Genomic DNA, 15,728 nt, shown 5'->3' with positions numbered 1-15,728 from the left:
CTCCCACTCATGATTGCGTTAACACCTTTTATGGCAACTACAGCAATTGCTTATGTGGAAAACCTGTGTTTAGCCTCTTTACTGTGATTTAGCAGGTGGAAACGAGCAGAAGGGCCACCACCATGTGGCCAGCCAGGTCTCTGCAGACCCCCAGCCGCTACAATGAAGTGAGCTGTAGCTCATGAAAGCTTATGCTCAAATAAATTTGTTAGTCTCTAAGGTGCCACAAGTCCTCCTTTTCTTTTTGCGGATACAGACTAACATGGCTGCTACTCTGAAACATACACCACCCATGACCCATAGAAAATAGATAGATAGAGGTAGATAGATATTTACCACCCCTACAATTCCAAATCATGGCACCCACTGGGCTCTTGTATAGGTAGGAGGGGACAAAATTGGGACTTACGCCTATGAGAGGGGGACATCAAACCACTGGTGCAAGACCATTTGTTCCTTTAATGAGAGGAGATTTTAAAGCCACACATCTGCTTCCATGGAATGCTTACCTATGCTTTTGTGTCTTGTAAACAGGGTGAGCGCCGCTGCCCCTGCCTAGAGGTTGCGTGCCTTTCTGGAATTGCTGCCTCTGGTCATGCTGTGAAGCATCATGCTGTGAAGCATTACGATCATACCCAATATTTTGGGATGTGAGCTGAGTATGGACATGATAGAATGTAACTATTTAAAAAAAATGTATTCCCTCAATCAAAAATGCTAATGTCAAGAATGCAGGAAAAGGATAAAGGAGTTGAGGAGTGAGATGTCTGCTGTCTCACCAAGGATTCTGGCAAAGTTGCACTAGGAGGAAACTTTGAGCCAAGCTTAGATTCAACTAGGGTTTCGGCACATAGTCTGTGCCTGCAAAAGAAATGCACTTGGAACTGATTGTGCAAAGCTTGTTATAGGATTGGTTTTCAGAGATTCTGTCGCTGACTTTCTTTGGGATGTATGAGTGTGCAGCAACTCCTGAAAATTAGGCCACATACTTGTGCCTGCAATGAGGTAGCGAGATGTGCAACAGCTAAGAGTTGTATCTGTGACGAGAGGGCTGACAACATGACCTGCAGAGCCCGTACCATCTGAGGATCTAATGGTGCCTTACAAATAGCAAGTCTCTCCACACCTCTCCACAGATCTAGCCATATCCCCATTTCACAGGGTACTAAACTGAGGTTACAGAGCAGAGAAGTGCATTTTTGTCCCAGGTTACGTGGCAAGTCTAGCAGAGCCTGAAAGAGAGCCCAGGAATCCAGACTCTTGGTCTTCTCCATGTAACCCTATGACCATACTCTCTCCACAGTTCTCTGCACGTTACAGATAAATGTCCCTTGGCCAACAATGGCTAATGTAGCAGCCTGACGCTGGCTGGCAAGGAGACTCGGTGGGTGTGGAAAAGCACAAATGAGCTTTGGCAGGGCGAACAGTGTCTTTATTGTAATCTGAGGCTGCTCTGAGTGAACATGCTTTAGAAGCCCGGCCATTACTCAGGCCCATTTCCTCAAAAGTGTTTCAGTCCGTTCCCCCCAAGTCCCCTTACATCTGGACACCTCCTAAACAGATTCCAGAGCCCATAGACATGAGGTCATTTTTTTTCTTGAAACTAATGGATAGGAGCTAATGCAGATCTTCCTCTTTCTCATTCATATGGGGAGCGTGTCTGGCACCAATGCCCAGGATGAACCCCAGATAAAGCTATATCCTTTTAATTGAGGCTTCATTCATCCTCTAGCATATAATATACAAATAAAGTCATTAGGGTCATTAGCAGTTATTAGCAATGAGCAGCCCTTCACAGCTGCAACAAAATGGCCATTTAAATAAAAAAATATGTAGAGTTCCCCAGATTATGTCATCATTTTATCCAGTAATTGTAATAAAATCCCCCCTTAATGGTTTAAGTGTTTTCGTCTCCTTATTTGAGTAACAGTCATTTGTCTCTCTTTATATTTTCAAGTCAGTGGAGTAAGGCATGTAGAATCATTTTTCTTCCACCTCAGCTGCCTTGTCTTCAGCTGTCACTGATTGACTGTCCCTCCCCTTTCTAGAAGGAATGAATCCCAGGGGCCTGCTGAGAAAACAAGTCAGATTAAATTTATAAGGATGTGGTTAAGATAAAAATCGCAGATCCAGTCCTGCAATCTGCTCTTGGCAGGTTTATCCTTATGTCCTTGCAATGAAGTCCTCTTGAAGTCAGTGGGGTTCCGCATAGGTCTACCTGTGTGGATGTGATTTCAGGATTGGGACACATGTTTGGGATTTTTTAAAAATAATGTCCTTTTCTGTGTCGTTAGCCCAGGTCCTGATTAGTGAACGTTTGGTAGGTTTGGTAGCAAGTGTTAACAGGACTGACCCTTAGGTTGCAAATCTGAGTTTTAAAATTCTAATTCCTTTTTCCCACTTAACCTTTGTTTCCTTTCTTTTGCCTTTCTTGGCAAATAATGCCAAATGTTTCCATTAATGTTATTGTATTTTGTAGGGATTCCTTTTTTTTTTTTTTACGGTAACAAATGTTCAAAACTGGAGCCCAAATAGCTCAAGAGAATGATGCTGTCAGATCGTTTTTTTACTTCTTATTTTTTGTTTACTGTCTTCTGTTTGAAGCTAAGAAGTAAACACTCTGCTCCCTTTCCCATAACGGACATACTTCTTCAATTCTGAAAACGCTGATTCCTCCCTCCACCTCCCAGCGTCTTGAATGTTGCTGAGATGAATGTGTCTAAAAAGCACGTCAGTTCATGTAGCATATTTGTGCTGCAGTGATAAACTACCTGCTCAGAGTAAGAGAACAAGTGACTCTGCTCCTGAAATCACTGGGAGCATTGTCAATGGGCTCTGGAGCAGTTAATCGTGTGGTGTTAGTGAATTGGTGCTGCAGGAGTAACAGGGTGGGGATGGTATTTTTGTATTTCACACACAAATGGTGGCCACGAAGCTTTTATTCAGATTCTTAGCAGTGGAATTGACATTTATATTTCCCCATCAAATTCTAAATATAGATCAAACTTTGGCCCCAGAGGATCTGGACAGAGTCCCTTTTAGCTGGACAGGATAAACGCTGATAAGTTACTTGCCACAAAACTGAGTCTTGTTACTGACCAGATCTGTTAGTTTTAAATGATAAATTCTCCTCTGGAGGGGGACTCATTAGGATGATGCCCCTAATCAGCATGTGAGGTATTTATTTTTATTTTTTATTGTTGGTTTTAAGGGTATGGATGAGAGAAGAGCAACCATACACTTAAGACTATGAAGTTCATGTAATAGACTTATTATCAGAGCAGGTTAGCAACTGCAAGTTCTCTGGAACAGGGACTGTGTCTGATGCTGACTCTTCTAAATTGTCACCTGCATTTATTACAATGCTGTGTAAATGCTGTCATACATTACAGAGTCACATCTCCTCTGACCTCTTTGGTAGACCCATTGACTTATCCCCTTCTCTGGCCTTGTTCCAATGTTCCTCTTGCCTTTCAGGAGACAGCACTTACAGCCAGATTGTCCCAAGAGCTCAACACTCGCAGTTGGAGACACGCTTTCAAAAGAGAGCTCAGCACCTTGGCCACTGAGCTCTCTGGGAAATCTGGCTCTTAGTGTCACAGTGAGTGCTGCTGGGGGTGGAGCACTTTTGAGAACTTGGCCCTTAGTGTCTGTGACTGATCCGACTGTCTCTTTTGGAGTGTCCCATTTCTGTCTGCCCTAAGACTTCTCCAGTTGTGGTTTCTCTCTTTTCAGTTGTGTCTCACTCGCTTCTTTCTCTTATTTTCTCTCTGGTACCCAGCAGTATAGGATGAGTGCACTAGGCAACGTATCACCCGACCAGATTGTCATTGTCCCCATAAAACATTGATGCCTTATTTATTTAAGGTGCCATTGGGCAGGTGGTGTCAAATATATTTTTATTTTTTTTTAAAGAATCCATTCTAAAGAGGCTTCAGTCTGCAAGACCTGCTGTACATGAGCTCTGTATGATGAGGTGCTGCCAGGCCTGCTCTGCTTATAATGGAGTGTGTGCTGTTAACCTGTGTTTGCATTCACTATGTGGGGGAGGAAAGGTGATGACCAAGAAGTCCTCAAGATCAGAAGCATTTGATGATTTTTTTCTCTGGGCTTGACAACAGCAGTAGCTGGATCCTACAGCCTAACGATATTGTCTAGCATAGCTAGCATCGAGGTGACTAGCTATAAGGAATGTGTGGATAAAGCAGACAGCTAAGGAAATTTGATGAGCTCAAGGAACAAGGAAGAGGAGGGTGAAAATTAGGCATGTATTCCAGTAAAGTCAAAGTAACCTCAGCTTGGGCTGGTACACTGATACATGTACACGTATATATGGAGCTTAACACTAATGCCTCGTCACAACACTCTGGTTAGACAGGCAAATAAGTAGAGATAAGCATGATTCAAAACCTCTAATCCAAACAGTCTTTGAATGCTGGTAAAGTTTGGATCTGGATTCAAAATGTATTACCCTTGGGCCCTAGTCTGTAATTTCTCAGGGTGCAGATGCGAGGCATAGTGATGTTAAGCAGGTTGCCCAAGGCCACACAGGGAGCCAGTGTCAGAGCCTGGATTCAAACTCCAGAGTCCCTGCCTCGCAGTCTGGGTCTCAGACCACAGCTTGAGCACTACAGGCAATGAGAGAGCGAACACTGCAAAACAAAATGAGCTGAATGTATTTAATGCCATTGAATATCTAGGAAGACCTGGAAATCATTGTTTCAGCCCAAACCATTAGAAGCAGGGAAAGCCCTAGATTCTGCCTGTGCCTGTTGAGCAATTCATCGGCGTTTGGCTTATTTTATGTAAAATGCAAAGTCTTTCCAAGTGCTTAGAACCGAAAGGCAAAGTAGTCTGGCCTTTCACCTGCTAACTCAAAGGGACCATCCCCCTGCATCTTGTACAGATGCCTGTAAACATGGTGTAAACTGAAGAACAGCTCAGGCACAGAGCCCCTCAAAACACACCCTGGCTGGTCTGAATTAGAATGTTGCATAATTTGGTGGTTATGTGCCTAAAGCCACAATCCCCAACGCTGGCTGCCAGCTTGAAAGTATAAGGTCAGCTTTGGAACGGGCTGCCTCCACAAATAGATGATGAACAATTGCCTGCAATTTTGAATTTCCCACTGACACATTCCAAAGTCCAGATCCCTTGTCTCTGGGGACTGTAGCTTGGCCACCTTTCAGATTTGGTTGAAGGATTTTTCCTCCTCTTGCTAATGATAGAGAACAGGTGATTCCTGGATGCCCTTGAGCTCTTTCTAAGCAGCTATGTACTTATCTAATCTCCATCTTCTTACCCTGCATTATTACTGGGGCTCTTTATTTTTGTTTTTTATTTTATTTAAAATTTCCTGGAAATGTATTGGTGTTTGTTACAAAAATAATCAAGTGAAAATTTGTGCAAAAAATTAACTTAACCATTTTTCTAATATTGGAGGACAGAAGAAAAAGCAACAAATAGAGAATTGTAAGAGTCTGGAAAGTAAAAGCAGTTTGATGCTGTGCTTTATTTCACGAACTGAATCTTAACAGTATGTATACATATACACCTGCATGTGTATGCATGTCAGTATCTTCCATGACATTCTCTTCCTTTAGTAGGCAGCTTCGCATTTACACTTAGACTGATTTATCATTGATATAAACTCGTCTGCCTGATATAATGAATTGGATTTTCTTTACATAATCAGGATTTTCATGTACTTGAGTGGTCCAAAATTGGGATGAAAGTTGGTTAAAACCAAATAATAGCTTTTGTAAAACCTGGAATTTTTTTCAGTAAAAACCAGAAATGAAGGGCCTTAATTATAATCCTCTGCTTTTCCATAGCCCCCTGCCTCTCAAGCACCAAAACTGAGCATGGATATGGGGGATAGAAGAGGGAAGAGAGTTCATCAGAGAACTGCCTATAGCGGAGGGGGACCACTTAATATTTTTTCAAATAGTGAAAAAATGCTGGTAAAGTTTGGATCTGGATTCAAAATGTATTATCCTTGGGCCTTGGTGTTTTGCTTCCCTCCTCACTTGCCTGTAATCAGTTCAGCTGGCTGCCACCCACAGCTGAGGTTTCCTTAGGATGACTATGGAAGTTGCATTTGGTTTGCAGGCCTGAGAAGGCTGGTCCATATCATGCTGTAGTTTTTTTTTAACCTATATTAGTGACATTATGCAGCTCCAGTAGGGAGGAGCTACCAGGCATACTGTGCTGAGCACAGAGTAGCTTCTTGCCCACAGCAGCTGTTGAAATGGGGGTTCGGTATCCTTCAGAAAACCCTACCAAATCTGAACAATGGTCAGCATGTGTGTTCAATACACAGGCTTGTGCTCTCTGCACTCAGCACACTCTCCATTCATGGGACTGGTCCAAAACCCATACAAGCCAGTCAAAAAACTCCCATTGACTTCACTGGGGCTCAGGCTTTGTGTGTGCTCACATCCAAGTCACAGCACTTAGGGCGGGATTTGATCCTGTGGATCAGAGTCAGGCAAAACTCCGACTCTCTGCTTTAATGGGAGTTTTGTCCAAGTAAAACTCTGCAGGTTCAGGACCACAGCTGTGATACTCTCAGCTGCAACAAATCTTAGCAGCACCGTGATGTGTATGTATTAAGTGGTGGCATTTGGAAGAGACATGCTGATCAATCAGTATTTTATTTTGTCCTGTCATTTAGCAAGGACAGGAGAAATTCATAGGAAATTCAGCTTCAGACAGGATATAAACAGTCACTAGCATTCACTGAAAGAAAAGGAGTACTTGTGGCACCTTAGAGCCTAACAAATTTATTAGAGCATAAGCTTTCGTGAGCTACAGCTGATTGGGTAGGTACATGGGTGTGCTTGGCAAGCAGGTAAAGAAAGAACATTCCTGCAATCTAGAACAGATTTGGAACATTTAAAAGAAAGGAACAGGCCATAACAGGTAGCGAAGGGAGAGAAACCATAGGGCTTATCTACATAAATGACTAGTTTGTGGCAAGAGTGTGAATCTGCCCTCTACTAGCCTGCCATGGTCTAACCCTCTGTGTGTACTGTGCTGACACGTGTTTACAGTTTGTTAGAGCACTTTGAGCTAGTCCTGTTTTCAGAGGACTAGATCAGAGTGCTTTAACAAACTGTTTGCACGCATCAGGAAGGTGCCCATGGACAGTTAGTCCACGACAGGCTAATACGGGATAGATTCACACCCCAGCTTGCTGAAGGGTTGTCAACCCTCCAGGATTGTCCTGGAATCTCCAGAAATTAAAGATTAATTTTCTTTAATTAAAGACTGTCATGTGATGAAATCTCCAGAAATATGTCCAACCAAAACTGGCAACCCTAGCTTGTTCGTGTAGACAAGCTGCTAGTGTATGCAAGTAGGGGAGAACTGTCCTGGAGGGGTCAGGGGGAAGGAGACCAGATTTTTTTTTTCCAGTTGATTGGTTTATTTTTGCATGTTTTTTTGGCAATTAAAATAGGTGATTTTTACAACTATTTTATTTCTTTAATAACTTCAGTTATTCCAGATTCTCTGAACTTCTAGCCAAGCAATTCTGAGCAGTAGCTGGGGCTTCCCGAACTCCCTGTCTAAGGGTACCAGGGATGTGTGTTGGTGTGTGCTCTTCCACTGCATTGTGTGCATCCCTAGGCACAAGCTGGTGGGGACTGAAGTGTAGGAGGCAGAGCTTTTGGTGGGAATTTCCTTGCCATGTCAGTGTCTGCCAGAGCCTTGCGGTCCCTAGGGACAGACATTCATTTTTTTCTACATTTAGGATAAATTCTGAACCCATTAGATCAGGTTGAAGTTCTGCTTTCCCACTAATTACTACACTCAGTCACTAACTGCTAGGACTGTACAGAATGCAATATAAGCAGAGCAGCAGCACGGAACTCGGGACTCAGCAGAGATGGGAAATAAACATTTGGTTAATGTATGTTTATAATAACAGTAGTAATCTCCATGTTGGGCTTTCCTGATGCTATTCACCAAAATCAGTGTCGGTTACTAAATATTTAGTTGGTCTATCCAGAGATCTCTAAGTGTTTGCAGAGGTGAGGGAAGCTTTAATATCCTTACTATACAGATAAAGATACTGACACACCAAGTCAGGTTGTGACTTTCTCAAGGTTGCAGAGAGAGTCAGTAACAGCCGGTCTCCTGACTCCATCCCAGTGCTGTAACCACTGCCTTAACCTCCTGCTGCTTTTGAAGAGAGGTAACATAGTCGGTCTCTTGCCCTCTCAGCACTGCTGCATTTCCATCTTTTGTTTAGCCCCTTTAGACACTCCCCTTGGGCTAACCTGTACAGCTAGATATATAACCGGTGGACACACCCCAGTTCCCAAATACTTTCTCTAGCAGGTGAACCTTTTAAAATGCCTAGTTCTGCTGTCTGAACTTTAAGTCAATCATGAAAGGGAGCAGGGGAAGCTGCAAGGCCTCTCACTGCAAGGCCATTTTGGTGCGGGGGGCTGGTACACCTTCAGTCTGTGTCTGTTTGACTTTCCATGTGGGATGTGAGTTCAAGGCCTATTTTAATGCCCCATATTTAGGGTGCAGAGAGGGGTGAGGCTATTTCAGCTGCTGGTAATCAAGGATTTAGGCAATACAATAATGGAGAGCCTTTGCAAGGTAAAACCTTGACTAATTTCCAAGATTTTTCTCTCCAGGACCCAGAGCCAAGGTGCAGTCAGAGTTCCGAGCGTTGTTCATTAAAACCCCTTCCTCATCCTGTTTCTTTGTCTTGTTTGCATGTGATTGAGAATGTACAAACAAGCAGCTCTCAGGTGATTTGGCTGTTGCATGCAGAAGAGGCCCCCAGGAGGATATTTCTTTCATTTTACGCTAGATTGCCAGTTGCAATCACTATGGTGATCTTTCCAGAGTTCACTAACTGAAGAAGAGGATGGGGGTGGGGAGATATAGGGGGGACACTCTGAACTTGCTGTAGAAGGAAGGGCTGTGAGCGAGAGTTGAGAATGACCTTGGCTGGTGAGTGCGGATGGAACCTTCAGTCAGTGTTGGCTGGGGGGGTCTGATACTAAAATGCTACTTTCCTACCAGTGGAAATAGAGGAAGATGCTGCTGTTGGTACTGAGTGGTTGAGAGTACAGTAAGGGAGGGATTGGTTTTGAAAAGTGATGGGGCAGATAAGAACATTGCCAGGGTTGGAGATTAGTTTTAAAAAAAAATCTGATGATTGAAGGGGACTGTTTAGATCCCATGTATCTTCTTTTGAGAAGACTAAATCTTGTATGGCATCCCCAGAAAAGACCGTTAGAAGTTGTCCATGTTGATTGTCCCTGGAGCTGGGCTGGTTAGACTCAACTGTCAGCTAAGCTCTGGAGGCAAGAGTGGGGGGAAGTGATTTCCAGCCTGTTCCCACCCTAAACCTGCAGGCTCTACAGCAGCCCCCGGGACAGGGGCTTAGCACCCTCTTCACCTCCCCCCTCGGGTCTTACCCCCAGGGAGCGCGGGGTTGCTCCATCCCCTAGGCACCCTACCATGCTGAGCCACCTCTTTGGCCAGGTTCCACAAAGCCCCTGCAGTCAGATTCCCTGGGCCCTGGTGCACAATCATCCGTAGGGCTTAACCCTTTCCTGCCTGTGCTGTAACCGGAGGCAGCTGGGTTATGGCCAGTAGCAGCCTGGAGGTGTTAGCTGCCTTTCGACACTGTGCGAGCAAGAAGGGATAAGCTGCTTCCAGACACACAGGGGCGGGAGAGAAGAGATGAGCTCTGCAAAGACAAGGGCCAGGTCATCCCTTTCCCCCACCCTTCCCTCCCGCACAGTGCAGAAAGGCTGCTGCTGGCCACATTCTGGTGTGAACCTTGGCAGAAATCTGAGGAGGGGGGCTTGTATAGCTGGTGGCCTACATTTCCACTTCCATCTGCACCTGAAAGGATACTATCCATGCTGGCAACACAAGCTCATGTGACCTGACATTACACAAGGGTCGCTTTTGGCTTGGTGGCGTTAGTTTTTTTCTTCTGGGGAAGTATGTCCACAACAGTAGTAAGGGGAAAACCGTTGAAAAAACAAAATATTAATGGGTCGTACAGAAAGGGCAAGTAGTTCTCAAGACCATGAACCTCAAAAGCTAATACTCTGGGTGACCTCTGACATTTGAGATAAGGATCAACCACAACCTTATCTGGGGGGAGAGAGGGAGAGACAGAAAATACGGAACAATTTGCCCATTTTAAAGAAAAAGCAGGAGGGCTTAAATACGGGACTGTCCCTTTAAAAACGGGACGTCTGGTCACTCTACTTATATGGAATATAAAATGGGTGTGGTGGACCCCACTCCCATTTCCACTGGACACACATATTCACATCACAAAAACCACCAGCACAGCTGGAGCTTCTTGGCAGTCTTGAAGTGTTAATAGAAACCCAGGATTGAATGGATTATGGAGACTTGAGCTACCCATAGAGGTACTGTAAATAGTGCAGAACTTCCGCATCTAGAGCTTTTACCTTGTACCTTATCTTGTACTTTTCACTAGTCCTGAATTTTACTTATATATTAAAAAGAAAAACTAGAGAAAAGTATGACTTTTTGGAAGGGTGATTTTTTCCCCTTGTGCAAAATATCACTCTAAGGACAAAAAAGTGAGCTTGATTATGCTAGAGAGAGAAACCTTTCATCCTTGAGCTTTGGGGTTTATTTCACAATCTTGGTAACTTTCTAATCTTTGTCTAATAATATACAAATATCCAAAGAAATGGGAATGTGTTTCTTATAACTTTATGCCAATTACTGACACAGAGCCTGATCTAAAGCCCAGTGAATTCAGTGGAAAAACGCCCATTGATTTTTGTTGGGCATTAGATCAGGCCAATACTTCATCACTACTGCTGAATTCACATTAGATATTGGTATGTGGTATGGACAGTATAGGCATATTTATCATTTGCATACTATGTTTAGGAAGCATTGAGTTCTTTCTCAACAATTGAAAAAACACCTGTGCTTTGTGTAACTCATCTGTTATGTCCTATATCAGGGGTTGGCAACCTATGGCACGTGTGCCAAAGACAGCACGCAAGCCCATTTTTAATGGCACGCTGCTGCCTTCTGGGGCAGCAGCAGCGTGCCATTAAAAATCCGGCCCGGCCCACTCTTCTCTGCCCCCAGCCCCCTCCCGTGGGAGCAGGGGGCAAGGGGCAGAAGCTTGGTCCTGCTGGCTCCCCTGCCTCTTCCCGCAGTGTGCTGGGTTGCTGCCCCTCCTCCTCCTCTCTGTCTTCCCTGCTGGCAGATCAGCTGATGGCCCTTGCGAGGGTGGGGTCAGTGTGCTCGCAGCTCCAGGCGGAGGCAGAGAAGCAGGAGGCCTGAGCCCTGCAGCCCCGCACACCCCCCAGGCCCCAGCCCTGAGCCCTGTACCCCTGTCACACACACCCGGCCCTCTGCTTGACTCCTTCAGCCCCCCACAAGCCCAGCCCTGACTCTGGCACCCCCACACATACACAGGCCCCCTACACCCCATGCCCTGACACCTGCACCCGCCTCACAGGCCCCCAGCCCTCTGCCCTGACTCTTGCAACCCCCACGTTCCCAGCCCCCCCACATCCTGACTCCTGTACCCCCACATTCCCTCCCCCACCCTGAGCACCAAACAGGAGCTCCTGTACCCACCCCCCCCATATTCCCACCTGCACCCCTCCCACCAAATGGGAGCTGCCCAGGTAAGCACTCCTGCCCCAACCCTGAGCCCCCTCCCTCATTCTAGCTCCTGGCCAGACCCTATACCCCAGCCCCCAGCCTGCTCCTTCACCCCCAGTCCTGTGCTCAGTGCACTCCCACCCTCAGCTCAGTGCAGAGAGAGAGGACGAGAATGGGCCAGAACCAGGGAGAAGGTAGGTACCCACTCTATATGGGCAGGGCTGGGACCCCAGACCGGCAGCAGGCTGAGCGGGTCCAGCAGCCGGGATCCCAGCTGGCAGAAGCCGGCGGATGGAACCCCTGAGCGGCAGCGGGCTGAGCCGCTAAGCCCACTGCCGGTCTGGGATCCCGGCCGCAGGCCCCGCTCAGCCAACGAAACCCCAGACCAGCAGCGGGCTGAGCAGGCCAGCAGCATAAGATCAACATTTTAATTTAATTTTAAATGAAGCTTCTTAAACATTTTGAAAACCTTGTTTATTTTACAATACAACAATAGTTTAGTTATATAATAGACTTTTTTATAGGGAGAGAGATCTTCTAAAAGACATTAAAATGTATTACTGGCACGTGAAACCTTAAATTAAAGTGAATAAATGAAGACTCGGCACACCACTTCTGAAAGGTTGCCAACCCCTGTCCTATATGTTAGGTGAAGTAATGCCAAAGACTCGAAAATTCAGGTTGCATTAAGCTATTTGCCACTGTTAAACCTGTTTTATACAGAAATAGCTTAATACAACCTGAATTTTCGAGTCTTTGGCATTACTTCACCTCAGCACATCACTAAATAGTCAGAATTTATTATCTAAACTAATTCACACTGCATATGTTGTATAGAAGATAATATATTTGCTAAGCACAGCTGTATTGCAGTAAGAAGGCTCCTTGCAGTAACAAGTATATATTTTCTAACACTCATGACTGCTTTATTTCTCCATCCACAGAGTGATCGTCTTCTTATTAAAGGAGGCAGAATCGTCAATGATGACCAGTCGTTCTATGCTGACATTTACATGGAGGATGGTCTCATAAAGTATGTACAGGATTCCCATATTATCTTATCTACTCTTCTTTTGAGGCAGGAGTCTTTTTACCTCTTGACTGCAGGAGTTGTGGGTCTGTGGGCTATTGTATGCCAGTCCAGGTTGGGTGGAGTCTGTAGTTTGCTTGCCCATCCGGTGGAACACTGAATTCCTTCCCCTTTTTCGGTGGAGCGTGTATATGTGTGTGTGTGTGTGTGTGTAATCTCATGACATGTTCGCACAATAACTCCAGTGAATAGAATTCAGTTAAACTGATAGGTTATGACACAGTATCCATTGTATGCTGAGATAATTCCTGTTCCCACCGCAGTTAGATATTATCTTTTAGTTTCTGTTTTGTCCAGTATCCAGCAGGATTATATGTCACATGAACGACACTTTCCCTAATTATACAAGATCCCATTTGTTAGAGCTAAAGAGGATGGATATGTGCTTTTGAGAAGCTACGTCTTTAAAATTCTCAGAGATTTCAGGCAAAACTGTGGAACTCAGCTTTTCATCTGGCTTCTGGGTGTGTTATGGAGCGCAATAATGACTCCACTGTTTAAAGGCTGAAATTGTTCTAATGTGTAAAGTATATGAAATGGGACTAAATCCCAGTTTGGTGGATTGCAGGCCCTGGGATAGTTCATAGCAAGGGAACTTAAACACTTTCAAAAAAAGCATTCCTTGCCCTGTGGTACAAAGAAAATATTCAGCCTTCCCTTGATGGAAATGTATTTTTAAAACCTGCAGTAGGAAAATAATTTTTAAGAGTCATTTTTTTATGTCTGTTTTAAGCCTGAAGATAAAGGCAGCCTATTAACCACTGGTTTGGTGCCATGAAGGAGTCATAGAAAGAAGTAGTGTTTACCGAATATTCAGTACTGGTGTGTGAGAGGTGTTCTAGGCTGGCTGACGCTGAAATGCAGGGATATAGTTCTATTTTACTTCCTTTCCAGATACACCAAAGAGATTGAAAGTTCCCTGATGAGGCCAGCCCGTCTTTTATGGCCGTGGGGAGGAGGATTTTATACTTCGGGTGCATTTAGGGAGGGGAATGTTATGTGGATCTAGGATACGGAGTTCCAGGATTGTAGGGATTAGAAGTGAAGGGGCGTTTTAGGTTCTAGGTACATACACAGTGGAGGGGTTTAGGTGCACAGGGTCTTAGAGGGGATTTTTAGTGAACTGGGATTTTAGCTGGCTTGCCCACAATGCAGTACTGCAGTTAGCAAAGGTGTCCTTCCTCTCCAAGAAGGACAGGGCCTAAAGGGAATGTCCCTGAGTGGGAAGGCATCTTCCCTAATTACACTGAAGCATGGTGAACACACTTGGGCTTGAAAACCACACTTGAGTTCACAAAAGCTGCAGCCAGCCGTGTCTGTGAGAGAGGCCTTTGTTTACTTTAGGGACCTTATGATGTGAGTGGAATGGCAAAACCCTGCAAACCCAGGGCTGGCCCAGCAACTGTATCATTGCTCTTAAGAGTTCTCATTCTTTGTAAGAAGTAAGCCTCAGACTTGAGCCTTAAGGGGTGGGGTGGGGAGGTAAATATTTACTGGGGGCAGGGCTGGCATTTAGGGATTTTGAAACCATTCACCCCTTCTAGCCCTTCCCAGTCACTCATACAGTAAAGTGGTCCTGTTGAATTAACTCCTTGTGTGGTGGTTTCTGCAGAGCTTGTTCACATGATTTAGGTTTTTGCTGTCTTCTGTGTTCAGATTGTCTCAAGTCCACTGCTGTCTTGTACTGATATGGGGTTTTCCCTACTTTGGTAGGTTATTGGTAGAGTACGTTCTAGTCAAGTTTCATATGTGTGTGGCTCACCATCCTGATTACTATCTCATCAGGCAAATTGGAGACAATCTAATCGTCCCTGGCGGAGTTAAAACCATAGAAGCCAATGGGAAGATGGTGATCCCTGGAGGAATCGATGTCCACACTCACTTGCAGATGCCATACAAGGGGATGACTGCTGTGGATGACTTCTTCCAGGGAACGAAAGCAGCCCTGGCTGGCGGAACCACCATGATCAGTAAGTCCATTGAGTAGTTCCTGCCACATTCAGCATCCTATACTTGCCAAAGACTAGCTTGTTTACTGTCTTGGCTCTCTTGGTTCCTGAGAAGAGGTGTGTGTTGTGGTTGGGGTTTGGAGGTTTTGTTTTTTTGGCAGAAGAAGCTTTGGCGAGAGAGAGAATGGAAAGGGGGTATTGTTATGCAGCAAGAAGGGTGAGGGATGAATTAGGAGAAGGCAGCTGTTGGAATGGGATTTGGGGAGAAATGTGTGGGAGCTATGTGGGCATAGGGGAAAGGAGCTGGGCAGCTGGAGGAGACCCTAGGAGGAACTGAGGGAAAAGGACTGGTGTCAAAGAGGGGTAATGGGGAGCATCAGTAGATATGGGGGAGACCTAAGGAAAATAGGAAAGAATGGTTGAATAGAAGGAGAACCATAGCAGGATCTAGGTGGACTAGGAGATCCTAACAGAAAACTTGCCACCTGAGCAGCTAAAATCAACAAATTGTCAGCATCCATGCCCATGCAGCCAGTAGTAGTAACCTGCTATCTAACAGAGGGAGAAACACATCTCTCGCTCTCTCTCCACGACTGAATTGACTCCTGCCATGCAATCCCACCTCTCGGCCTGTCTTGCTGACATCTTCAATTAAAAAGGGGTTTAGAATGGAAAGTGGAACCAAGCCTGAACTCTAGCATTTGCTACCAGCAGACAGGGTCATCAGACTGTTTGATAGAGTTTAGCAGTAGTAATTTTTTTTAATCTATTGATTGGGGAGTGTTGTGAAGATAAATTTCCTTGATCAATGGACAGAATATGCCTTTGGATATTGAAATGTGAGGCTTATTAGTGCATCAACCCTACCTTGCTCAGAAGAGGCTCACTTGAGTGCCACAGAAACACTTCTGCCCTAGATTACCAATAAACCACAGCACCTAACATATTGCACCTCAAACTCTCCTAGAGGATTGATGAAAGTACAATGCTTTGAAGAATGTGGGGTTAAATTCTGCTGTGTTACAGGTATGCAGCGCCAG

At 44.9% G+C, this 15,728-nt stretch overlaps 1 protein-coding gene across 1 annotated transcript in view; it reads left to right on the top strand.

Annotated features, from left to right (window-relative positions):
- DPYSL3 (dihydropyrimidinase like 3) overlaps positions 1-15,728 on the top strand; it is a 69,923-nt gene that overhangs the window by 32,617 nt on the left and 21,578 nt on the right. Inside the window, exons 2-3 of the mRNA XM_077823808.1 lie at positions 12,594-12,682; positions 14,525-14,709. Of these exons, the coding sequence (XP_077679934.1) occupies positions 12,594-12,682; positions 14,525-14,709 (274 nt within the window). The remainder of the gene's footprint in view (positions 1-12,593; positions 12,683-14,524; positions 14,710-15,728) is intronic.

This window comes from Eretmochelys imbricata, chromosome 8 (genome assembly GCF_965152235.1).
Source record: "Eretmochelys imbricata isolate rEreImb1 chromosome 8, rEreImb1.hap1, whole genome shotgun sequence".
Classification (NCBI taxonomy): Eukaryota; Metazoa; Chordata; order Testudines; family Cheloniidae; genus Eretmochelys; species Eretmochelys imbricata.
This window is presented reverse-complemented; position numbering and strand designations above follow the sequence as displayed.